We start from the raw sequence: 27119 nt of genomic DNA, 5'->3' as shown, positions 1-27119 counted from the left end.
ATTGAACCTGCATCTTCATGGATGCTAGTCAGATTCATTTCTGCCAAGCCATGAAGGGAACTCCTACAATTCTTTTTTATGGTGGCCAAATCACAGTTGTTTTCAAGAATATACGGCAGTGGGGAGTTCCTGTCATGGCTCAGTGGTTAACAAACCCAACTAGTATCCATGAGGACACAGGTTCGATCCCTGGCCTCACTCAGTGGGTTAGGGATCTGGCATTGCCGTGAGCTGTGGTGTAGGTTGCAGACGTGGCTCAGATCTGGAGTTGCTGTGGCTGTGGCACAGGCCAGCGGCTACAGCTCCGATTCCACCCCTAGCCTGGGAACTTCCATAAGTCAAGGGTACGGCCCTGAAAAAAAAAGACGAAAAAAATAGGGCTCCCTTTAGAATGGATAAGCAATGAGGTGCTAATGCACAGCACTGTGAACTATATTCAATCTCCTGGGATCGAACATGATGGAAGATAGTATGAGAAAAAGAATATATATAAAAAACTAGGTCACTATGCTGTATAGCAGAAATTAGCACAACACTGTAAACAATTATACTTTAAAAAATAAAAAAAAAAGATAAAATAAGGTTTAAAAAATTTAAAAATAGGAGTTCCCGTCATGGCGCAGTGGTTAATGAATCCGACTAGGAACCATGAGGTTGCGGGTTCGGTCAATGCCCTTGCTCAGTGGGTTAACGATCTGGCGTTGCCGTGAGCTGTAGTGTAGGTTGCAGACCTGGCTCGTATCCTGCGTTGCTGTGGCTCTGGCGTAGGCCAGGGGCTACAGCTCCAATTTGACCCCTAGCCTGGGAACCTCCATATGCCGCAGGAGTGGCCCAAAGAAATAGCAAAAAAAGACAAAAAAAAATTAAAAATAAAGTGAAAATAGGACTCCTTTATTTCTCAATTATTTGTTACTCTGCAATGTAGACACTACCTAGGTAATGTGTTCAACTGTCAAAAGAAAAAAGGTTATCTTCTATTCTTTGACTCTTACTGCTTTCCTTACTTAAAATAAAGTCAAGTAATTGGTCTTAAATAAGAATTAAAATTTCCCTTCTCTGAAAGAACTCCATCAATATAGTGAAAAATTTATTTTCACTGCTCTAGAAGATTCATTACTCTACGAGACAAATTCAATTCTGGCTCTGTAGAAGACAATGGCTATTAGAGGGCATGAAAGATTAGTACATTAATGTCCCCCTTCCAACTAATTACACCTCGAAGTACTCACTACCTGGTGCAGCCTGCTCCCACAATGAGTCTGGACTTGGACATATGACTTGCTTTGGCCAATGGAATAACAGCAAATGTCAATGCAAAGCAGAGGCTTGATAAACACTTAGACAGGACTTGCCCTTTGAATTATAGCCATCACCATGTACAGAAATTCAGTCTGGCCTCCTTAAGGATAAAAGACCACAAAGAGATACCGTATCAGCCATATGAGCCTAGTTTTCAGATGATAAGGCAGCTGAAGGCAGTCTTATGAGTAAGTATAGGCAAGGTCAGCAGAATAATCATCTAGTCAATCCATAGAAATTGTCAATCCAATTGTGAGAAATAATAAATCATTGTTCTTTTTTAACTCACACAATAGAGAACTGATATAAAGGTCTTATAAATGCCCTCTCCTCATTGAGCTCCTTCCTCTGGAGCTATTACCAGAATGCTTGAAAATTTTATGAGGTATAATATAATACAAATTTTAGTTCTAGGATGAAAGACTCTTCTTAGGCCTACAGACAAAAATATTATGAATAAGAAATATAATGAACTAATTTTTAATATCAAAAATCCAGAGAAAGTTTTTCAAGATCTTACCTCAAAAATTTACTGTTCCCTTCTCCATCATCATCAAAATCCAATCTGGAGAAAGCCAACAAAAATACTGTAAGCCTACTGATAATGCAGAACATTAAAAAAATTAAAATTCTAAATCCATAAGCTATCTGAACACCCACTCATGGAAGAAGGAAAAGAGGAAGTGGACGTAAGCAAAGCTATATTACCTCTTCCTTGCTGTACCAAACAGGTCACAGATATTGGATAATCAAAAGAGAGTACCCCTTGCTGCTACCTTTCATTTTCCTAGGGTAGATATCCACCTTTGCCAAAGTTTTATATCATAGTACAACCCCTACAAAAGGACCAGGAATCCACTCAAAAAGGATAAGAAAAAATTAGTATGAATAATTCAGGTCCATTTCTCATTTGTACAGTCTACTCTAGACTATGCTACCAGTTCTCTGAAAACATCTCTCAAAACAGTGATGTTCCATAAAGGAGTATCTTCAAGACCTCCGAAGGTTGTTAAATAACATTTCTTTCCTTCATTCATCTAATAAACATGTAATATATATTATAATCCAGATACTGTGCTAGATGAGGTGATAACAAGAGACTTGCCTTCAAGGGATTCTTTGCCTAGACAAATACAAATATACAATAAGTGAGAATGAGAAAGTGCCACATGAGGAGCACAATCAATAAGCTACAAACATTTAGTAAAAGCAGAGGTGACTTTCATTTCAAGGGATTAGAGAGGATTATAGGTAACAAGATAGGCCAATCTCCCATTAATCTCCATACTCCACTAAACAAAAACATTACTCACTTATCACCTTAATGCAGTGATTGTGGCATCTTTATTAGTGCAATCATGGGCCTCTTAATGAGTTATATATGAAGTATACAGCATCAATCCTGAAAACGTCCATTTCCCTTTCTCCCTTAGCCCCGATCATCTGTCAAACCTATTTACCTAATAACTCCATTTCTAAAACTCTATCCTAAAGAAATAACTAGAAGTAGAGAAAAAAAATTACATACAAAGATATTCATTGATCATTACATTAAACAGCAAAATCTTCAAAACATTTTAAATGTCTCCAAACAGAGTTCCCGTCCTGGCGCGACAGAAACAAATCTAACTAGGAACCATGAGGTTTCAAGCCCAATCAATGAGCTAAGGATCTGGCGTCGCCATGAGCTGTGGTTTAGGTCACAGACATGGCTCGGATCCTGCGTTGCTGTGGCTGTGGCGCAGGCTGGCAGGTGTAGTTTCAATTTGACCCCTAGCCTGGGAACCTCCATATGCCATGGGTATGGCCCTAAAGAGCAAAATAAATAAATAAATAAATAATAAATAAATGTCTCCAAACAGGAATTAAATACATCCCTCTATATAACTATTTAATATTATGTTCCCATAAAATATGTAAGAATATGAAAAAAGGTCATTTTATACAATTAAGTGAACAGACCAGGTTATATAAACCTACTTAATTATGATTATAATTATTTTAAAGAAGAATAAAGCAAATACACTAAAAAAAAACTAATGGGAGATGGGCTGTATAGTAGGATTATTGCTATTTTATTCTTCTTTATAAATTTCTATATTTTCCAATCTTTTATTTTTTTTATTTAATTTTATATTTTTTGCTTTTTAGGGCCACACTCAAGGCATAGAGAAGTTCCCAGACTAGGGGTTAAGTCAGAGCTACAGCTGCCAGCCTACACCATAGCCACAGCAACGTGGGATCCGAGCCATGTCTGCAACCTACACCAAAGCTCATGGCCAAGACTGGATCCTTAACCCAGTGAGCGAGGCCAGGGATTGAACCCACATCCTCATGGATACTGGTCAGATTCATTTCCATTGTGCCACAATGGGACATACCAATCTTTCTTTTAAAAAACATGTATTTTTTCTTTTAATATATTTTTCTGACTACCAAAAATACTCGCTTTAGAAAATCTGGAAATAATTAAAAACAGAAACAAATGTCTTCCATAACCCCATCACTAGACATCTGGTAAGTATCCTTTCAGTTTTTTTGCTATGCACACATTACACATATTTTTTTCTGATAGAGTTGGTTTACATGTATTGTAACCCCTTTTCTCAATATATTATGAACATTTTTCTATACCAATACATATTTTCACTTCTAATAGCTGTAGAGTATTCCATTTTCAATGTACTATAACTTAACCAATCCCCTAATTTTGATATTAATATTGCTTCTAATTAATATTGAGTATATATAACCACAACACCATGTTTAAGATTGTAGACTCTAAAGCTAACCTCCCAAAGTGCCTATCATAGATCTTCCACTTACTGGCTTTAGAACCTTGTGTAAGTTACTTATTCACCCTACCTGCAACATGCAGAAGGAGAGAGAGAACCCACAGAGATAATCAAGTCTTAATATGTTACTCATGTTACCACTTTAACCCAGGGATCATCCTTGCATTACTACTGGTAGAAGGAAGCTTAAAAACTAGCTATAACATTAGCTACATAATTTTTAAAAACAAGAAAGAAAAAATAAAAATACCAACAAGCAGGTCAAATACTACCCATTCCTCCAGGCCTTTCCAAAGCAACCTCTTTCCTAAAGTCTTTCCTAACCTCTACCAACCAATAATGGTATTTCTACACATTAAAACACAGAGGACTGTATCAGTAGTTCCTTTTAGCAAACCTGGAGTATTCTATCTTAAATTATATTTATCTGTGTAATGATTATCAATTTCAGAACATAAACAACTCAGACACAAGAACTGTGCCTTATTTACCTAGCAGCAACCAGCACAATGCCTTATGCTAATTAGGCATTTAATAAATAATTTTGGAACTGAATGGAATCTAGATTCCAAATGAAGCAACAGATCAATAACTTAGAAGAGAAATATTCTAGAGTTTAGCATTCTCTAAATCCAGAAAAGTAAGAAGCCTCCCAAAAAGATTTTGAGAATGCAGATATAAAGTTTAATGAAAGCAGCAAATTTTCAGCAGCAGCAAAATCTTTAGGCTTAGCCATATTCCTTTACATTGCAGAGATTTTTGGTTTAAAAAAAAAAATGCTTATAAGAAACTTAGATAAAAACATCAATTCCAAACAAGAAAAATCCAGGGACTTAAGAAAGTTATCTAACAGCAGTGTAGTAAATAGCCAGAAAAGGTGACAGAGTTAGAATAGAGGGTTCAGCAACTAACAAAATCAGTCTGGTACAAAGGAGAGACATTCATGACACCACCCTGGTTAAACTCACCCTGGTCGCCGCTTAATAGCCCTCTGAACAATGGCTCCTCCACCTTGAATCCCAGGCCCAGGGTTTCCAGAGGTAATGGCTGGACCCAGTGATGGTACATCTGCTGTCATTTCTGTCAAAGAAAAACAGAAATACAGATTTTAAAAAGACTGTCCTTGGGAGTTCCCGTCATGGCACAGTGGTTAACGAATCTGACTATGAGGTTGCGGGTTTGGTCCCTGCCCTTGCTCAGTGGGTTAACGATCCTGGCGTTGCCGTGAGCTGCAGTGTAGGTTGCAGACTTGGCTCAGATCCCGAGTTGCTGTGGCTCTGGCGTAGGCCGGTGGCTACAGCTCCGATTCGACCCCTAGCCTGGGAACTTCCATATGCCGTGGGACAGCCCAAGAAATAGCATAAATAAATAAATAAAAAGACTGTCCTTGCTTAACATCATCATCATCAAATTGGCTAGAAAAGAAAGGCTCAAGCTGGGGATAAGATCTCAATAGTTTGCTAGAAAACCCAAATGCTCATGTCCAGATTGCTTTTCTTGAATTCTTAGACTGAAAAAAGATTGTCCTACACTTCAGTTCCCCCGACGTCACACAGGTTGGAAGAGACATAGTCTGCAGTCTTCGCTTTTAAAAGCTTGTAATAGTAACATAATATTAATCTAAAACACAAATTGGTTTACATATTCCACTCATGCAACAAATATATATAACTTATCTCCTCTGATTTATTTTATTTGGAAAATACAAAAAAACCTCAACATCACCTATATTTCAAAACTCAAAAAAAAAAAAAAATCGAGCAGTTGCCAATGTGGGGGGGAGGGAATGGGATGGATGTGGAGTTTGGGGTTAGTAGATGCAAACTACTACATTTAGAAAGGATAAGTCGGAGTTCCCAAAGTAGCGCAGTGGAAACGAATCCGACTAGGAACCACGAGGTAGCGAGTTTCAATCCCTGGCCTTGCGCAGTGAGTTAAGGATGCAGTGTTGCCATGAGCTGTGGTGCAGGTCGCAGACATGGCAGGGATCTGGCGTTGCTGTGGCTCTGGTGCAGGCCACCAGCTGTAGCTCCAATTAGACCCCTAGCCTGGGAACACCCATATGCCACGGGTGCAGCCCTATAAAGACAAAAGACAAAAAAAAAAAAAAAGGATAACTAATGAGGTCCTACTGTATAGCACAGGAAATTATATCCACTCTCTTGTATAGAACATGATGAAAAATAATATGAGAAAAAGAATGTACATATATGTATGACCGGGTCACTATGGTATACAGCAGAAATTGACACAACATTGTAAATCAACTATACTTTAATAAAAACAGGAGTTCTCTGTGGCACAGCAGGTTAAGAATCCCACACTATCACTGTGGCAGCTCAGGTCACTGCTGTAGCATGGATTCGATCCCTGGCCCAGGAATTTCCACATGCCAAGGATATGGCCAAAAATAAATTAAATAAATAAAGATAAATTTAAAAAATTAAAAAGAAGAGTCATATAGAGTGAACTCTAAGTCCCTCATTATGACTCCCTTTCCTGCCCCCTTTGTATCCTTTTCTGCTTTCAATTCAATCTCATCCCCCAGAAGTAATCACTGTTAACAGTTAAGCTCATTTTATCTTTTTCTTTTTTCTTTTTAGAGCCACACCTGTGGCATATAAGTTCCCAGGCTAGAGGTCAAATCAGAACTGCAGCTGCCAGCCCACGCCACAGCCACAGCCATGCCAGATACAAGCTGCATCCACGATCTATGCTGCAGCTTGTGGCAACACTGGATTCTTAACTCACCGAGCAAAGCCAGGGATCAAACCCACATTTTCATAGATACTAGTTGGGTTCTTAACCTACTAAGCTACAATGGGAACTCCTCATTTTATCTTGTTTTTGGCCATGCTCATGCCATGTGCAAGTTCCCAGGCTAGGGGTCCAATGGGAGCTGCAGGTGTCTGGCTACACCACTGCTACACTAACACCAGATCCAAGCCACACCTTCAATATACACCACAGCTTTGCAGCAATACTGGACCCTCAACCCATTAAGGGAGGCCAGGGATCGAACCTGCATCCTCATGGACACTTGGGTTCTTAACCCAGGGAATTACAATGGGAACTCCTGTTTTAATTTTCATTATGTCTTTTTATATTAGTCACCTGAAATCACTGAGTTAGCTCTTCATACCTTTGATATTTTTACACTGAAAGTCTTTGTCTAATAAATGTGTAGGACCTATCAGTATATTAAAGGGTAATATATGCCTATTATGTATTACAAGTACTTATTATCACCTATGTTAGCCTTTAAATATACATTTTGCATTTTTATGTTGTTAAACTTATCAGTTTTCCTAAATAGTTCAATTTCTATCTTGTTTAGGAAATCTATCCATCCTCCAGATTACTTCTGTATTTTCTTATAATACTTCTGTGTTTCACATTTAGATTTTTCTTTTCTTTTTCTTTTTTTTTTTTTTTTTGCCTCACCTGCAGCATGTGGAACTTCCTGGACCAGGGATCAGACTTACACCACAGCTGTGACCTGCGCCACAGCTGAGACAATGCCAAGATCCTTAAACTGCTACACTGCACAGGAACTCCATTGATTTTTAAACCTTCTGGAATTTATTACATATGCCAACCTGGCATAAGACAGGACTCTGAACACTTTCTTGCAAATGGACAGCTGATTATTCTAATATCCTTTGCTGGATAGTCCATCCTTTCCTCAATTATCTGAAATGACTCCTTTATTATATTTTAGGTGTCTATAGATAACTGATCTTTCTATACTTCTATTCTGTATTAATATATTTTCCTGCCCCTATGTCAATAGTGAACACTTTTGAAAACAATAGGATTTTAATTATCTAATAGGAAAGAATTCCAGGAGTTTCTGTTGTGGCTCAGCGGTAATGAACCCAACTAGTATCCATGAGGATATGAGTTCAATCCCTGGCCCCGCTCAGTGGGTTAAGGATCCAGCACTGCTGTGAGCCACAGTGTAGGTCGAAGACTCAGCTCAGATCTGGCATTGCTGTGGCTGTGGTATAGGACCTACTGTATAGCACAGAGAACTCTACCCAATATTTTCTGATAATCTATGTGGGAGAAGAATCTGAAAAAATGAATGTGTGTACATGCATAACTGAATCACTTTGTTGTACAGCAGAAATGATCGCAACCTTGTAAATCAATAAAACTTTAAAAAATGAAAAAGGAGTTCCCATCACGGCGCAGCGGAAACGAATCTAAGAACCATGAGGTTGCGGGTTCAATCCCTAGCCTCGCTCAGTGAGTTAATGATCTGGTGTTGCCATGAGCTGTGGTGTAGGTTGCAGATGCAGCTCGGATCTGGCGTTACTATGGCTCTGGCGTAGGCCGGCAGCAACAGCTCTGATTGGACCCCTGGCCTGGGAACCTCCATATGTCACAGGCGCAGCCCTAAAAAGGACAAAAGACAAAAAAAAATTAAAAAGTAAAAATAAAAAATGAAAAAAAAAAAGAACCACTTGATAAAATTAACCGATAAACAGATTAGAGAACAAACAGGAACATTCAACAGTTAAAATAGTTTCTGGATCATGTTCCATGGTTTGCACATCTGGCTGCAGAGAGAAGAAAGGAGAGACTCTTCAGACATTTGTTTAGTGCTCTCCTTCTGGAAGAAAGTGGACATCAAAGCACACACTTGCTCCATATCCATGATTCAGAGCCCTACCTCAGAGAGGCCAGGTCCTGGTAACAGTTTCCAACATTCAGATAAAGTCAGTGTGTGCTGCTGGCCCACAGACATGTGTCTTGAACATCAAAGGGTTAGTATCAGCAAAGACAATTTAAAATGAACGTGGCATCTTGCTGAAAAATTACCACATATGCAAATGGATGACTTTCCATTTAGCTCCTGAAACTACTGTACATAGAAAGACACTCAACTATCTGCAAACTACTTTGAAGAAATTAAGGTTTTGGAGCTCAACTCTTAAAAACAAACAAACAAAACACCTCTGGCATCAGAGAAGGCCAAGGAGGGTCCTGGAACTTTCATTTCCACTGGTCAGGAATGAGGACCTGGGAGTTCCTGCCATGGCACATTGGGTTAAGAATCTGACTGCAGTGGTTTGGGTTAGAGCCCTGGCCCGGTGCAGTGGGTTAAAGGATTTGGCATTGTCACAGGTATGGCCCACTGTGGCTGTTAAAAAAAAAAAAGAAAGAAAAGGAAAAAAAGGGTTCCCATTGTGGCTCCATGGAAACGAATTTGACTAGTATCCATGAGGATGTGGGTGCGATCCCTGGCCTCGTTCATTGGGTTGGGAATCCAACATTGCCATGAGCTGTGGTATAGGTCGCAGATGCAGCTCAGATCCTCCATTGCTGTGGCTGTGTTATAGGCCGGAAGTTGAAGCTCTGATTGGACCCCTCGCTTGGGAATTTCCATATGCCATGGGTACAGCCCTAAAAAGCAAAAAAAAAAAAAAAAAAAGAAAAGAAAAGAAAAAAGAAGAAGGAAAGTATGCAATATGCTACAGTATGGATGAACCTTGAAAATATTACACTGAAGGGATTGGAAAATGTGGGATTGGAAATTGTTTAAAGGTATAATTTTAATTTTGCAAGATGAAAAAATTTCTGGAGGTCAATAGTGGTGATGGCAGCACAAAGTTGTGACACTACTAATGCCTCTGAACTGTACACTTGAAAACAGTCAAAAAGGCAAATTCTATGTTAAGTATATTTTGCCACAATAAAATAAATTTTAATATATAAAAAAATTCTGAGGTGGATCTACATCATTGAAATGGAAAGTTATCCACCATATATCATAATGGCAAATGGAAAAATAAGCTACGGAAAATTACATTTAATACTTTTAGAAGTTTATATACATAACAAAAGCCTAGAAGAATTTATTTAATATTTATTGCATGCCTATTACATGCCACTATTGCAGGTCCTACAGATAAAGTAATAAATAAAAGACACAAAAATGCTAACCCTTATGAATTTTACATGTCAGTGGAAAAAACATGAGAAATAATTAAAATATAAAATGGCTTGACAGTATGTAACTGACATAGGTTAAAAAAAATGGATAAATAGTAATTTCATTTGGTTTGATCTAACAATATATTATATAGAGAGATAAATGTGGAGAAAAATGAACTAGGGGAGGTCAACTCAGAAGTATATAAAAGTTCAAGCAATTTTAGATAGTGAGGGAAGACCTTGCTAAAAATGTAACATTTAAGGAAAGGTCAGAGAAGGTAAGGGAATAAACTATGCAAGTATCTAGGGGAAATGCACTCCAGGCAAAGTGCAAAGACCCGGAGGTGAGAGCATACCTGTTAAATTCTAGGAATAATGTGGATAACATCGTGGCTGGAATGGAGTGAGCAAACGTTACACAGTAAACTATTAACAATGGTTATCTCTAGGATGGCATTCAGGGACTTCTACATTTGATTTTCTACACATAAATTTTGTCTTTTATATTAAGCATATATTACTTTTACAACCAGAAAATCCAATTTTTTAAAAAGAAAATTTATGTGTATGCCTGTGTGTGGCATGCACTGAAAAATGTGAAAGTAGGAGTTCCCATTGTGGCGCAGTGGTGAACGAATCCGACTAGGAACCATGAGGTTGCGGGTTTGGTCCCTGCCCTTGCTCAGTGGGTTAACAATCCAGGCGTTGCCGTGAGCTGTGGTGTAGGTTGCAGACTCGGCTCGGATCCTGCGTTGCTGTGGCTCTGGCGTAGGCTGGCAGCTACAGCTCCGATTCGACCCCTAGCCTGGGAACCTCCATATGCCACGGAAGCGGCCCAAGAAATGGCAAAAAAGACAAAAAAAAAGAAAGAAAAGAAAAATGTGAAAGTATATGGCTCAAACTCTAAAGTCAGATAAATCTAGATTCCAAACCTAGGGTTATCATATACTACATGTGTGAACTTGGGCAAATTATTTAATCTCTCAGAGTTTATCTGTAAAATGTAGCTAATAAGAGCACTTACCTTTGGTGATGATTAGATACTGCATGTGAAAATTGCTTAGCATAGTGCCTGACATACTCTAAGTATTCCTTAAATATAAATATATCAAACACCAGAATGTTAACTGATTTTGCCATTACTAATTTTTACATTACAAAAGTAATATATTAAAATATGGATATACAAAAAATCAAATTTAGAAGTCTCTAAAAATTTTCAAACAATACAGAGGCAAACAGTTAAAAGTAAAATCCTCCATACATACACCGCAACTGGGAAACTGTTGTTACTATTTTGATATGGATCCTTCCAGACCTTCTTATATACATCGAATATTACAGGGTTTTAGTAATTTTTACACAACCAAGAGGAGGGACTACATATATTTATTCTGAAACTTCTATTTCTTTCCATATAACAATATATCTTGGAAGGTGTGTCATGTCAATAAATACCTTTAACTCTTTAATAGTTATACAATATTTCATAGTAGAAATGTATATATTTACGACATCTGAACTATCACTATCATAAATAATGTTTCAATGAATATCAATTGAATATCTTTAAGCACAGAGCCACTATTACCACCAAAAAAAAATTTGAAAATGACTCGCTGGATCTAAGGGAGCACATTGGAAACTTCACCCATTACCCTACAAAAAGGTCATACCAATTAAGAACATCACTAACAGTATCGAGTTATCCATACCTCCAAAAAGCACTGGATCTTGGCAATCCTTCAGATTTTTATGAATTTTCTAGGTATAAAATGATTATCATTATTGGTTTGATGTGGATTTCTCTATTATTAGTAAGACTGAGTATATTTTATAAGTTATTACTATTAACCTTTTCTAGTTCACCCATAAATTTTAAATAGTATATGCAAATTTCCTAAGAAAAAAATTTTTAATTTCCTATTAAAAATAAACTGTATACTTTTAGGTTTACATGGCATCTGAGAGAGGAATTTAGAAAAAGAAAATTAATTCTTAGATGGTTTAAATTAAGATCTGATACAGTCCCTAGCACAGAGAAGGTACTCAATAGGAAGGAAAAACTAAAGGAAACAAAGCTGGCAGTCAGCCTGCCAACCAGCCAGCAAGTTTCAAAAAGGTAGGTCAAGCTGGGCCTTGGAAAAAGTAAAGGAGAGGAAACAGGCTTTCCACATAGACAAAAGAACATGAGCAAATCGTAAGGGAGGTATGAAAATATGAAACTAGCTGTGAGGAGCTGTAGGGAAATAGGCCTATAAAGAGCACAGTCTGTACTTCAGAGAAAATATAAGATGTCAAATGCTAGCCAAAGGTAAGAAGGCCTTGAATGCCAAGATTATTTTTTTTATTATTATTTTATTTTTATTTATTTATTTATTTATTTATTTTTTTTTTGCTTTTTAGGACCACACCTGAAGTATATGGAAGATCCCAGGCTAAGAGGGCTAGCTGGAGCTACAGCTGCTGGCCCCAGCCACAGCCACCGCAACAGCAACATATCTGCGACCTACACCATAGCACACAGCAATGCCGGACACTTAACCCACTGAGAAAGGCCAGGGATTGAACCTGCGTCCTCATGGATACTAGTCAGGTTGGTTTCAACTGAGCCATAACAGGAACTTCCCAAGATGAAATCTTAAATCTGATTCAATAAGCAGCTGAAAGGCAAAATATCCCTTTAAGTCAGAATGATGAGAAAAAAATGTAAAAGACAAACCTAACAGATTTAAAATCTGAACAGAAACAGGGAAATGAATTAGACTAACCAAAAATGAGGTGATAAAGGCCTAAATTAATATGATAGCAAAATGAAAAGGTAAAGGAATCTCTAAAAAATTCAACTATGCAGTTTCTGAAGAAGGAGAATATGTTAAATCTATATACTCTTTGTTGTTGTTGTTATCTTTTCTAGCGCCTAACTATATACTCTTTGTTCTTGTTGTTGTTGTCTTTTCTAGCGCTGCACCCACTGCATGTGGAAGTTACCAGGCTAGGGGTATAATCGGAGCTGTAGCTGCCAGCCTTCGCCAGAGCCATAGCAACAGGGGATCCGAGCTGCGTCTGTGACCTACACCATAGCTCACGGCCATGCCGGATCCTTAACCCACTGAGCAAGGCCAGGGATCGAACCTGCAACCTCATGGTTCCTAGTCAGATTCGTTAACCACTGAGCCACAAAAGGAACTCCCTAATACTCTGCTTTTATTCGCTTTTGCCCCTCCCAAAATTAAGGAGAAAAACAATTTTATACAAGATATGAAACCACATAAACAGAACAAAATAGGAGGAAGAAAAGAACAATAAATTTTTGGAAACAGGGACCACTGCCTTGGGAGACCCGTAAGAACCGAATTCTAAGCCAGCAGGAGGAAAAAAAGCAGAAAATCAACCCTATTTACACACAGGAATGCTCCAATCTGAGGAACTGGTGATTCTAGGTACTTCTGTGGGGGAGTGTACAGGCAGGGCAAACGAAAGCTAAAATAAAAAAGATTTGTTCAACATCTGTTTAAGCAGACCCTTTCCCTGTTCCTTCCAGCAGGAAAAGTGCCTCCTTCTCCACCTTACAGTTGAAAGACCAACTTATTCTCCAGAGAGTGAAATCCAAAGGTCCTCTGATCTGGGGAACATCTGGCAAAGTTGAAAGTAAGGGTACCATACTAAAAACAAGGAAACTAATACCAGTGTATACAAAATAGATACATCATGCTGTATTGCCTCTTTCCTGTATTCCATTGTTTCCTTTCTTAATTTACTCTCTCCTATTAGTAAAGCTCATCCTCTAGGAAATTCCTGGTCTGGCTCCTTCAATTTGAAAACTCATAGCTTTTAGATCACTTTTTGTTGTTTTTTGTTTGTTTGTTATTTATTTATTTATTTATTTTTTTGTCTTTTTTGTCTCTTTTTGTTGTTGTTGTTGTTGCTATTTCTTGGGCCGCTCCCGCGGCATATGGAGGTTCCCAGGCTAGGGGTTGAATCAGAGCTGTAGCCACAAGCCTACGCCAGAGCCACAGCAACGCGGGATCCGAGCCGCGTCTGCAACCTACACCACAGCGCACGGCAACGCCGGATCGTTAACCCTCTGAGCAAGGGCAGGGACCGAACCCACAACCTCATCGTTCCTAGTCGGATTTGTTAACCACTGCGCCACGACGGGAACTCCTGAAAACTCATAGCTTTTAAATATAGGTCTTTTTTTTTTTAATATACATCAGCTTTATTCAGTATGCACCATTTTATTTTATTTTTTGTCTTCTACGGGCCACACCCATGGTATATGGAGGTTCCCAGGCTAGGAGTCGAATAGGAGCTACAGCTGCCAGCCTACACCACAGCCAGTAGCAAAGTGGGATCCGAGCCATGTCTGCGACCCACACCACAGTTCAAGGCAACAGCAGATCCTTAACCCACTGAGCCAGGGATAGAACCTCAGGGATGCCAGTCGGGTTCGTTAACTATTGAATTATGATGGGAATGCCTAAAGAGGTTTTTTTCCCTAATAGATGAAAACATTAAAAAGACACTTAAGTGAGAAGACAGGAATAAAAATTTCAGAGTCTTCAATATATAAAACATAAATGAAGGAAAGGAGATACAGTAGTTAACAAATAAATGTTTAATTTATTGCCAGATAGGTGAGAAAATGGAAAGGAAGCTGATTGGCTTACTAATTAATCAATTATGAATTTCAGCCCCAGGAGTGAAACCAGAAAAGGAGAAGCATAAGGAAGAAGAAAATGAAAATGAGCAGGCCTAAGGGACAAAAAGCTAAGTCATTGAGACAAAACAAGCAATGCAGCGTCTTTGGAGTCAAATTCAAGAAGGCACAATTATGGAGTATGAAGAACTAGGAGGATTCCAGTAAAAACCTTAAAAGTTATTTAAAGAGCTGAAAACAAATATGAAGAAAGAATATAGCAAGTTATAGAAAAGATTTTAGGAACTGCAATACTTTCAGCTCTTTTTAGCAACATACACTCACCTCTCCATCCAAACAACTGTGCCATCCTGGCCGCCCGAGGCAGCATTTCACCTTCTTCATCTACCAAAAAAAGACAACACCCCACCCTCCTCCTTCTCAAAAAGTATACATTGTGCTACATTTCTGTAGGAAGTGACTTTAGGTCACAGTGGAGAAAATCTTACGATGTAGAAATTAAGAATACTGACCGTGTAAAGACCACAAATAATAAATGTTGGTGAGGATATGGAAAATCAGGAACCCTCACACACTGTTAGAGGAAATATAAAATGTTATATACAGTGTTGTAACCACTATGGAAAAGAATATGGAGGTTTCTCAAAAAAACTAAAAATAAAACTACTATATGACCTAGTAATTCCACTCTGGGGTATTTATCAAAAAAAATGAAAACACTAATTTGAAATGATACATGTACCCCAATATTCACAACAGCATTATTTACAACTGCCAAGATAAGGAAGCACCCTAAGTGTCCATTAACAGATGAAGGATAAAGAAGATATAGTATATGTATATAAGTATGTATGTATGCATAGCGTGTACACACACGAATATTACGCAGCCATAAAAAGAATAATGCTATTAGCAGCATCAAGAACAGACCTAGCGATTATCATACTAAGTGAGGTCAGAAAGAGACAAATATCACATGCTATCATTTATACATGGTGTCTACAAAAATGACATAAACGAACTTATTTACAAAACAGAAACAGACACACATATAGAAAACAAACTTATGACTACCAAAGGGCAAAGAGAGGGAGGCTTAATTAGTGTTATCCTTTCAAAGGTATTTTAATGTTAATAGTGCATAAAGATATGAACCTCCGATGCCAGATTTTACAATATTCACTTATTCAACAAGTATTTACTGAACTCTAGTCCTATATACTAGGCACCTCTGTGAGCAGTGGCGTGCTGTGGTGAACAAAGGAGATAAAGGTCCTGCTCTCAAGGAATTTAAATTCTAGTTAGGTTGTTAAAGTCATTAAAACTTAGCTTGTCTACTCAACTACAGTGAAAATGTGAAGGGGAAAATACAAAATGAAGAAATGATGAAAAGAGATGAAAATTTAGAGAATTTATTTGGAAACTGAGAAATGGTTTCTAACAAATGGAATAACCAACAAAACAGCAAAGTATATTGCCTGGCATATAGTAGGAACTTAATAGATATTTAATAGTTGCGCCCGTTCCTCTGTCTGATTTCTTAGGTGTAAGACTGAAAGAAGTTATCTTTTCTCCAAATCCAACATTTATTGATATTTACTTATTAAAGTCATCGTGGCATATTAGGCAGCATCCTTTTTTTTTTTTTTTTGGCTTTTTGCTATTTCTTGGGCCACTCCCCTGGCACATGGAGGTTCCCAGGCTAGGGGTCCAATCGGAGCTGTAGCCACCAGCCTATGCCAGAGCCACAGCAACGCTGGATCCAAGCCACGTCTGCAACCTACACCACAGCTCACGGCAACGCCGGATCATTAACCCACCGAGCAAGGCCAGGGATCGAACCCGAAACCTCATGGTTCCTAGTCGGATTCGTTAACCACTGCGCCACGACAGGAACTCCTAGGCAGCGTTCTTAAAAACAGATGGTTCTAGAAGCTGAGCCTATCACTGGGTATGGAAGATGGGCCCAAATAGACTCCACTCCTCAGGCCTTGCATTTCCCAAGTGCTTTAAATGTTCCTTCACTGAAATACCTAAATGAAATCAGCTATACAACCACAGAGACATTGAAGTACATCAACAGATAAGTCACCTTTCCACCCCTATACAGAACTATACCACCAGAGAATCAACATTTAAAATAAATATAGTAAATAGCCTAAAGGGGAAAAAAGATGGCTCCAAAGACAGTTTCCACAATCAAGGATTCAAATTTCACTAGTTTTGAAATTAAATATTCCCCAAATGTCACAGACTAAGTAAAATGAAAGAAAAAGGGTTTAGTTTCCTTTAGTATTGCAATTTAGTTTCTGAAGATCAATCACTTATGGAAATCTCTATTGTTTACTGCCTTAGAAGAAAGTCATCCATAGCGAGAACCACAAAAGACTTTCACAAAACATACATAAAACAACATATTATTCTCATCTGTTAGTGGCTTGTTTGAATGAATAGAGGAGTAGGACTGGAATGCAAAAAAAACTAAAGTGAGAGACCACTATTTCAAAACAAAAACAACACTAGAGTTCCAAGAATGCAGAAGTATCTACTTCTTAATTTCTAAGAATACAGAAAAGATTCAGGTTGGTACCACAAATTGAATAGCATAAATAGTATGTGGATTAAGGGTCTTTTTCCAAAATGTTAATTATATTTCTTTTCTTTCTTTTTTTTTTTTTTTGGTCTTTTTCGGGCCTCACCCATGGCACATGGAAATTTCCAGGCTAGGGGTCGAATCAGAACTGTAGCTGCCAGTCTGCGCTACAGCCACAGCATCTTGAGACCAAGTCACATCTGTGATCTACACAGCATCTCACAGCAATGCTGGATGGAACCTTAACCCACTGAGCAAGAGCAGGGATCAAACCCGAGCCCTCATGGTCATTGGTTGGGTTCGTTACCACTGAGCCTCCACAGGAACTCCCAAAATGTTAATTATATTTCAACTGATGAATTACTAAAATATATGTAAACACTTTTGAAAAAAGTTTTGCAATAGAACACAATTTTTAAAGTATCTTGTCATAGTAATTTTATATACTGCATAAATGCCTATCTTCCCATATCCAAAGAAGGTAAGTAAAGGTAATGGGTAAGAATTTTGTTAATTGATGCTTTAAAATATAATTTATGAAGGTAAAAATTATGTGAAAAGAAAAAGTCCTCCTAGGAGTTCCTTGGTGGCTCAGCAGGTTGGGGATCCAGCACTGTCACTGCTGTGGTATGGATTTGATCCCTGGTCTGGGAACTTCTACATGCCATGGGTGCAGCCAAAAACTAAAAACAAAAAACAAAACAAACAAACAAGTTTTCCTAAATGTCAGCCTTACAAACCCAAACAAGTGTTCTTTCTTTTGCCTTCTACTCATTCTCCATCCAGAATAAATGATATCTAATAGAAGAAAAAGAGGTTTTCTACAAAATCAAGGGAGGAAAAACTTGCACTCCAATAAATGCATTCATGTTTCTGGCTTGAATACTGAATTACAAATCAAGGAATTAATCTGTTTCCAACCAGTGCCTTAGCCAATGCATACAAATCACACATGCAATTTAAGATGTGTTTCCCAATATTGTTAGCACTCCACAGAAAAGAAAGATACAGCTTAATATTTCATGGACCACCTACCCACCCACTTCTACTTGCCAATGGTAAGGAGAAGTAGTGAAATACAATAGAATATGAAAAATTATCAATTATGCAGAAAGAAAGCCACTACCACATTATAACTATTACTTTTTTTTTTAAGGGCCACACCTGCAGCATATGGAGGTTCCCAGGCTAGGGGGTGAATAGGCGCTACAGCTGCCAGCCTACACCACAGCTCACAGCAACACAGGATCCTTAACCCACTGAACGAGGCCAGGGATCAAACCCAAAACTTCAAGGTTCCTAGTCGGATTCGTTTCTGCTGTGCCACGACAGGAACTCCAGAAATATTACTTCAATATAACTCCTGGAGAATGGAGTATAAACCATATCTTACTCTTCTTTTGATCCAACACCATGTTAAGACAGTGAAAAATGCAAGAAATCTTGCTAGCCCCTGCAAGATACTGAAGGACTACCAACAATCTCTAAATCATACTCTAAACACAACTAAAGTGATCATCAAGTATTGTTATTAATGTTAAAATTAGCTTAAATGAAGCTTAGAAGAGTTAAATTTCCTTTGCAGACATATGACAGAACAAACAGGAACTACAGGAAAACTTAACTAGCAAAAAGATAAAATTTTAAAAAAAACTCAAAGAAATAGGTATGATGGCCCCAGTCCCTAAACTGACTCTAAAAGAAAAAAAGCTTTGGAGTTCCTGCTATGGTGCAGTGGGTTAAGGATCCAGATTTACTGCAGCTGTGGTATAGGTCTAAGCTGCAGCTCGGATTAGATCCCTGGCCTGGGAACTTCCGAGTGCCCCCCCCCCCCCCCCCCCCCCCCCCCCCCCGGTGCAGCTGAAAGAGAAGAAAGGTTTGACCACGCAACGAAGAATTCTGACCTGAAAGTCATTTATTGTCTTTTCACTGAGCACAGTATATTTCCACCCTGTGTCCCTACATTCATGGTCCTCATTTCCCAAAATGCAACAGGCTACCAAAAGTCCACCCATGATCTCTTTCATGTGATACAAAGGGGCATAAGGAGAAATGAAGGAAGTAAATGCACTTTCTAACTTAATTATCACGTGTTGAACTTGGAATCAATAACTTGGAAGAGATAGGAGAATTCTCCAACATCAAAAAAGAAATCTAAAAGTTGCAGAAAGCAGGCTGCCAAAGGGCAATAAACAAAGTAACTGTTTCATCATTAGCAAAGATTCTACACAAATAAATGCTATTTTCTGCTTACAGATTTAAGCTGATATCGATCAGCTAATAAAAATGTGGTCAAGAAATTGTCATTCTGGTAACTGTTGTTTAAAAAACAAAACAAAATAAAGCAACCCCACCCACACTGCTAGAAAAAAAACTTCTGACATATGCACTAAACTTGTTTACCCAGGCCACCTCTTAACAGGAGAAATGCTTTGCGACTTGACTAGGGTTATGTAAGTATTTTGCAATGTGTTATCAGTTTAAAATCTTGTTTATTTACTCCCTAGTTGACAGGTTATTTTACTCCAAGGTCAGGTTTGCCATAATCATCGCATCTTTTCAATTTTATTCCATCACTCAGCACTTTCTGCAATGGAATTTTAGCCATTAATTTTATCTCCTTTTCCTCTAAAAAAATTAACAAGATTTAAAAATATGATATTGACATGTGACAAATTAACTTCTTTAAATAGCTCTGTTCCCAGAAACATGGTAGGAAAGACAGTAAATTTCACAGTGATTCAACTGTAATAGCAGAACCTGGTATTGCAAAATAATACTCCCTTTCAGAGACACGGAAAAAATTTTAAATTTCAACAAGGGAATGGCAGTGAATCCCTCCCACTAAGGTACTTCCAAATTATTCATCCCTACCTCTGGCTTCTTTTTTAAGGCTATTAAAGACAGGGATTTCTGGAAAATGGCCAAGGTCAGCAAGGTAAACTGGGATCCCTAAAATGAAATACTTCCCAGGGAGAAATAACTGTAACATAGTGGAAAGAGGACTGGGACTAGGAATGTGAAGACCTGATCTGTCTAGACATGCTGCACTACACGCCACTCCATCTCTTAGACATGACTGACTAGATTTTTTCGAAATGTTCAAGCTCTCCTTTTAGAACAGATATTCATTGAGATATAGCATGAATTGAACTTTTCTTAAAGAATGGGAACTGCTTTGACCCACATCTAACAAATTAAACTTGGGTCCTGGATGCTTGCTGTTGGCAAGATCCATCCTGAAACTCAAGCATTACACAAACCTCCGCCTTCAGACACTAGAGGCATCTTTAATACACAAATGTAAGTTTCAAAGGCCAGCCCCCGGGGCGAGGGGTAGGGGCACAGCTTTTTTATTTTTCAAGAGAAATTGAGTATAATTCAAGGCTTTATAACCTAAACGTTTGGAAGCACACCTCAGCTAAACAACAACGTGGTCCAGTGCTTAAGAGTCCAAACCACTTTTAAAGTAAAAAGAGCCACTCTGCCCACAGTTACTCGGCATCAAGCAGGTCCACGGTGGACAGAGGGTTGAAAGAGGACCACACCACACAGCGGAACGCCGCCACAAGAGTGGAGGCGGGCCAGCCCCGCGCCAAGAGCCGCTCCAACAGAACTCGGGGCAAGGATTCCCCAACTCTCACCCGCCTGCTCCCTCCCTCCACTTCGGGTCTCCCCAGTGCCCCAGGGTCGGGCCCCTCCCCCAGGTCACTCCCTTCCCCCCACTGTCCCCTAACCGCCTACGCGCGTCCCAGCGCCCTCACCCCAACTACGGCCCCTCAGCCCTGGGTCTCCCCAGCTGCCAATCCCTTCAGCCCCTCCTTCTTTAGAGGCACACCAGTCCTCCGTCTCCTCACCGGGGTTAGCAGTAGTCGCCGCCATGGCCGCAGATGCCACCGCCGCTGTACCACCCCCCCAGTGGGAGGAGCCGCCGCCACCGAACCGGGGGGAGGGGGAGGGGAGAGCCACTCCCCAGACGCGGCGCCGTAATGCCGCCACCGCTACCGCGGAATCCAAGATGGCGGCTGCAGCAACCCCCACCGTCCCCAACCCCTACGGCGGAGAGACCCCGCCCAGGGGGCGTGGTCATCCCCCAAGGCCCGCCTCCTCGGGAAAACTGGCCAATGGAAATGCCAAATCGACCGGAGGCGGGCTGGCCACTGAGCCGCCAGCGGGTCCGGAGGAGGAGAGAGGGCAAGGAAGAAGTCCAGCTGTCTCTTTAATCCCGCCTCTAGTGCGTTAGAGGTCAGAGATCCAGTGACGTCAGTGAAAAACAATTTTACTAAAAAGCTTCGCTGGGTGGTGGATTCGCCTGGCTGGCCACTTTGCAGACAATTTGTTTTGTAGATCTTCTTTAGGTGCTCATATGTTTAAACTTCACTTAGTGATTTGTAATCCTTCCTAGTTTTTTCCTATTTTAAGGACCTTTGTACCTGCTGAAAAAAGTTAGATAAGTGAGGTTTGAATGCTTTTTATGGAACTGGTGGTGTTCGAGTATCTGGGCGCTTGTGGTGTGGTAGGGGAGATATCGGCAGCCAAAACAAGAGGCAATGTATAAAGAAAATATTTTGATTAAGAGTGGGATAACTTCCTCTGATCAAGGAAAGGGACATGGTGACGGGTTTTTAGCAGAGAACTGAGAAGATGAATATTGCACAAATTTATTTTCAAAAAATAGGAAGCATTGAGCACTTCGGGCCAGACACTGTCCAAACCGTTTTATAGTATTTCATTTAATCCTCATAACAACATTGTGAGGTAGATTCTGTTATTTTTTCCGTTTTGCAGATAAGGAAACAGAAGCAAAGAGGTTAAACTATGGACACCCAGCTGATAAGTAGCGGTGGAGGCAAACTGAAGAAGTCTGACTCTGGGAATATTTTCCCCTCATCCCCTTTGTGTAGCACTGCAACATACTGCCGTTTCACATATCTTTCACAAATTGTCTATTAGAAATTTAATTCTAATTTTAACAGAAATCCCATTACTCTTGAGCATCTTTGAATTCTTGTATGTATCCTACAAAGATTACATAGATCCACTTTTCTCAGTTAACAGTATAGTTTAACTCAGCCAAGGTATTTTAACATATTTTGAATATTATTGTTACATTTGTTAAAATTAAATTTTTCTTTGCTATCAGTTTGTTGTGTTGTATTTCCAGTTCACCAAAAAGAGAAAAATCACTCACTCAAAAGAAATGCATTGATGAAAAAAGTACCTTGAAGCGTAACCAGTAGCGGTGAAAATTTACAAGGAGATAGAGCTTAATTCTCCTCTTTTTTTTTTTTTGTCTTTTTGGGGCCACACCCTTGGCATATGTAAGTTCCCAGGCTAGGGGTTGAATCAAGAGGGGCAGCTGCCGGCCTACACCACAGCCAGAGCAATGCAGGATCCAAGGCGTGTCTGCAGCCTACACCACAGCTCACAGCAATGATGGATCTTTAACCCAACAAGCAAGGCAAGGGATTGAACCCACATCCTCATGAATACCAGTTGGGTTCCTTAACCGCTGAGCCACAGTAGGAACTCCCTAATTTTCCTCCTTTTGATTGTGAATTTGGCTTAGGAGTTTGCTTTTAAGGAATAGGATATGGAAAGGGAAAAATAGTAATGTTACAGTGAAGAAAACTGACAGATACCATCTTTCCCAAATAATCAAGGTTAACTTCGCCAATAATAAGTTATATTAAAACTATGTATTGAGGACTAAATAAATATATGCACATCCTAAAAGTTGATTGTTATATTTTATTCGGTGGACAGAACTCCAAAGCCCTGGAGGCAGCATCTCAAGTAACCCTGAGAAAATTGTTCTGAGGAGGCTGGGAGGAGCTAGGACATAGAGGAGTTTTGCAACAAAGAGCAAGTAGTAGGAACTATCTACCTACCTAGTATAAACAAAAGATTACTGTTAATAACAGAAAACTAGATATCTGAAATTAAGGAATTTAGAGCTTTTCTGTGTATGGGAAGATACAAAGGTCTGGGCTCACTGAAATCATTCCTTTGATATAGGGCCAGTTTCACATCCTAATTTTCCTCAGAGTTCACTGGCTCATCCTTGGAGGTGGCTGCAATTGCTAATGACTGTGAAATCCTTTGCTTACTGATATGGCAGTCAGTATTTTGTTTCACATACCCCTGACATGATGCGATGAGAAGGGCACCTCACTTCTGTTGTGTTCTTCCACCAAATCTATAGCCTCAGCCTAAACATGGGAGGACATCAGACAAACCCAAACTGAGGTATGGTCTGCAAAAATACCTGATCTGTATTCTTTAAAATTGCCAAGATCATGAAAAGAAAATGAACAAAGAGAAAAACTGTCATAGTTTGGAGGACATGAGGACTACTTACAAGATCCTGGGTTGGATCAAAAAAAACAAAAAGGACATTAATGGAAAATTTGGTGAAATCCAAAGGAAAGTATATAGTTTAGTTAAATAGAGTTGTACCAATGTTAATTTCTTAGTTTTGTAAATGTAACTTTATAATGCAGGATATTAGCATTAGGGGAAACTGAGTGAGGGTATACAGGAACTCCTTGTACTATCTTTGTAATTCTTCTGTGAATCTAAACGTATGTCACGATAAAAAGTAAAACAAAAACAAACAAAAAGTAATGGTGAAAAAAGTAAAAACTACTTCAATTCAAAATTATGTTGTAGGGAGTTCCTGTTCCAGCTCAGTGGTTAATGAGCCCAACTAGCATCCATGAGTACATGGGTTCGATCCCTGGTCTCACTCAGTGGATTAAGGATCTGGCATTGCCATGAGCCGTGATGTAAGTCGAAGATGCAGCCCGGATCCCACGTTGCCGTTGCTGTTGTTGTGCCTGTGGCATAGGCCAGCAGCTGCAGCTCCAGTTCAACCCCAGCCTGGGAATTTCCACATGCCTCAGGTGCCGCCCTAAAAAGAAAAAAAAAAAATTATATTGTAGGAGTTTCCATTGTGGCTCAGCAGGTTATGAACCTGACAGTTATCCACGAGGATGCAGGTTTGATCCTTGGCCTCACTCTGTGGGTTAAGGATCCTGTACGGCTGTGGCTGTGGTGTAGGCCAGCAGCTGCAGTTCTGATTTGACCACTACCCTGGGAACTTCCATATGGCACAGGTGTGGCCCTAAAAAAGAAAAAAATAAAATTACATCTTAAAGATAGCTAGCTATTAAAAGACTGCAGTGCCGATATAGAATATATTATTATGTGCCTTTAAATGTGGTAAGTTCATCCAAGCAACAAAAACAACAAAATTTTAAGTAAATAGTAAGTACGACCATGAATATCAAAAACATAGGTTTTATTGGGCTACCATCCATTTCTCCATTGCCCACTACACCTTGATTGTTGGGAAATTTTGCCAGTGACTTAGAAAGACATCAAAACTTTCAAGTCAATTTTGGCCCAAATACAATAACCCTCACCGCCAAGAAATGCACTTTTTCAGAACAAATGCAAAGTAGTGTTTTCCAGAATTAAACAGATGAATTTGTGGATGAAAAATAGCAAGATACGGGCTTCATTTTTTTAATTTTTAATTTTTTTTATGACAGCACCCACACTAAATGGAAGTTCCTGGGACAGGGACTGAATCTGAGCCACAGCTGCAGCAACACCAGATCCTTTAACCCACTGCTTAGGGCCAGGGATGCTGCTGCAGCTGAAGTGGGATTCTTAACCTACTGCACCAGAACGCCAGTCCTCATTAAAAAAAAAAAGTAAAAGTCACTTTTTTTCAGAAATACTTGCTACAAAGTTAATAGCAAATGTTTTCCTTGGAAAAAGTATAATGAGCTATTAGCAAAAATCCCTAATCAAATATCATATGAAATCATGCTATACAACATGAAAGGGCTATATCAGCCCAACACTTGCTAAAAAAGTTGTTTGTCAGAGTTCCCTTCGTGGCTCAGTGGTTAACGAATCCGACTAGGAACCACGAGGTTTCGGGTTCGATCCCTGGCCTTGCTCAGTGGGTTAAGGATCCAGGGTTGCTGTGAGCTGTGGTGTAAGTCACAGATGCGGCTTGGATCCTGTGAAGCTGTGGCTCTGGTGTAGGCTGGCGGCTATGGCTCCGATTGGACCCCTAGCCTGGGAACCTCCATATGCCATGAGAGCCGCCCAGGAAATGGCAAAAAGACAAAAAAAAAAAAAAAGTTTTTGTCTTATGAGTGGACACAACTGATGTACACAATATGAATAATTTCACAGTGTATGTGCAGGGGGAAATGCGCAGAAACGTAGTTTGGTTTATTATTAAAAATTCGAATTACCGCAGAAAAATTTTCATTTAGAAAATTTTTCATTAAAAAAAAATTACTTCGGGGGAGTTTCTGTTGTGATTCAGGAGTAAAGAACACAACTAGTATCCATGAGGATGAGGGTTCGATCCCTGGACCTGCTTAGCATTGTGGTGAGCTGCAGTATAGGTCACAGGCGGCTCAGATCTGGCGTTGCTGTGGCTGTGGTATAGGCCGGCAGCTACCACTCTGATTTGACCACTAGTCTGGGAACTTCCATATGCTGCAGGTATGGCCCTAAAAAGAAAAAAAAATTATTGTTGGAGTTCTCTTGTGGCTCAGCAAGTTAAGGATCTCTTGTCACTACAGTGGCTCCAGTTGCTGCTATGGCATGGATTTGATCCCTGGCCCGGGAACTTCCCCATGCCTTGGGTGCAGCCAAAAAAAAAGGAAAAAAAAAAATATTTTATGAGGTATGACGAAATCTGAAAAAGGTAGCTTGTGATCAAAACTGATGGAGTTGTAGCTTTGGATGTACAAAGGATATTATTCCTACAATGAATGAAAGATGAGTCTACTTTCTGTTTTATTCAGAGAACAGTTGGTAGTCAAACAATAATTCTGATTCTGATTCAACATAGAACAAATTAGTGCAAACTGTACGAATAGTAAATAGCAGCCAGTAAGCATAATCTTTAAGAAGAAGCAGGCAAATAATAGAAGACTGCTTTTTCCACAATGAAGTATGGAGGCCAGTAATGAGGAAGGTGCTCTCACAAGTTTCTAAATAAGGGCTGGAATAAAAATCCCATTTTACTATACAGATAATACTAACAAAAACTATTTTTATTTTCCTAAATAGGCTTATTCAAATGCCTTAGCTGAGCAATATTTTCATTATTTATTAACCTGAACTTATTACTTCAAATTCTAAATGGCATGATTTTTTTTTTCTTCCTTTTTAGTTGTGCCCGTAGCATATGCAAGTTCCCAGACTAGGGATAGAGCCTGCGCCTCAGCAGTGTTCCAACCCACTGCAGAGACAACGCCAGATCCTTAACCCACAGAACTACAGCCAGAACTCTGGCCATGATTTTTAATGTTAAGAAAAAGTATCAGGATTTTGTAAGAAAACCAGACTGTTATGCAGATGCCTTAACTGCCAAAAGTTTATTTCCCAATACATGAAAATTTTCTTTCTTCATCAGAGGAAAAAAATGGATGACACATTATTAAACATCTTTTAAACCACATCCAAATGTTGCAACCGAGTGTAAAAAAAATGCTCATCAGCAATGAATGCAACCCATGCAATTGAATACAAATCCTGCACTCTTCCAAGTAGAAACTTTCAACTTTTGAGGTTGCCACATGCTCTTCTCCTTGGGATCTGACATGCTTGAAAGCTGTCTTCAATTAGAAGTTCCTCAGGATACTAGATCTATTTCAGATCCAACAGTCAAAATTATCTGGTAGCTGCCAAGAACTCATTGCAGTATCTGACAAGCTCATTCTGCATTCAGATTTAAATAAAAATTAAGAGGTTGATTGTGAAGCCTGAATTATTACACATTTTCATCCTG

The 27119-nt window shown here is 39.2% G+C and overlaps 1 protein-coding gene across 6 annotated transcripts in view; it reads right to left on the bottom strand.

Moving 5' to 3' along the window:
• Positions 1-21329, bottom strand: part of ARNT (aryl hydrocarbon receptor nuclear translocator) — a 56711-nt gene extending 35382 nt beyond the window's left edge. For 4 of the 6 annotated variants that reach the window (XM_047784724.1, XM_047784725.1, XM_047784728.1 and 1 more), the window contains exons 1-3: positions 21151-21329; positions 5063-5174; positions 1820-1864 (exon numbers count right to left, since the gene is read on the bottom strand). In XM_047784724.1, the coding sequence (XP_047640680.1) occupies positions 1820-1864; positions 5063-5174; positions 21151-21175 (182 nt within the window). In that variant the 5' untranslated portion in view covers positions 21176-21329. Of the gene's footprint in view, positions 1-1819; positions 1895-5058; positions 5175-11752; positions 11802-21150 lie in introns of those variants that run through there. The other 2 variants (XM_047784727.1, XM_047784730.1) reach the window with 2 other exon arrangements.
• Positions 21330-27119: the final 5790 nt, after the last annotated feature.

Source organism: Phacochoerus africanus, chromosome 6 (genome assembly GCF_016906955.1).
Source record: "Phacochoerus africanus isolate WHEZ1 chromosome 6, ROS_Pafr_v1, whole genome shotgun sequence".
Lineage (NCBI taxonomy): Eukaryota > Metazoa > Chordata > Mammalia > Artiodactyla > Suidae > Phacochoerus > Phacochoerus africanus.
The sequence above is the reverse complement of the archived record's forward strand: the minus strand, read 5'-3'. Positions and strand labels throughout refer to the sequence as shown.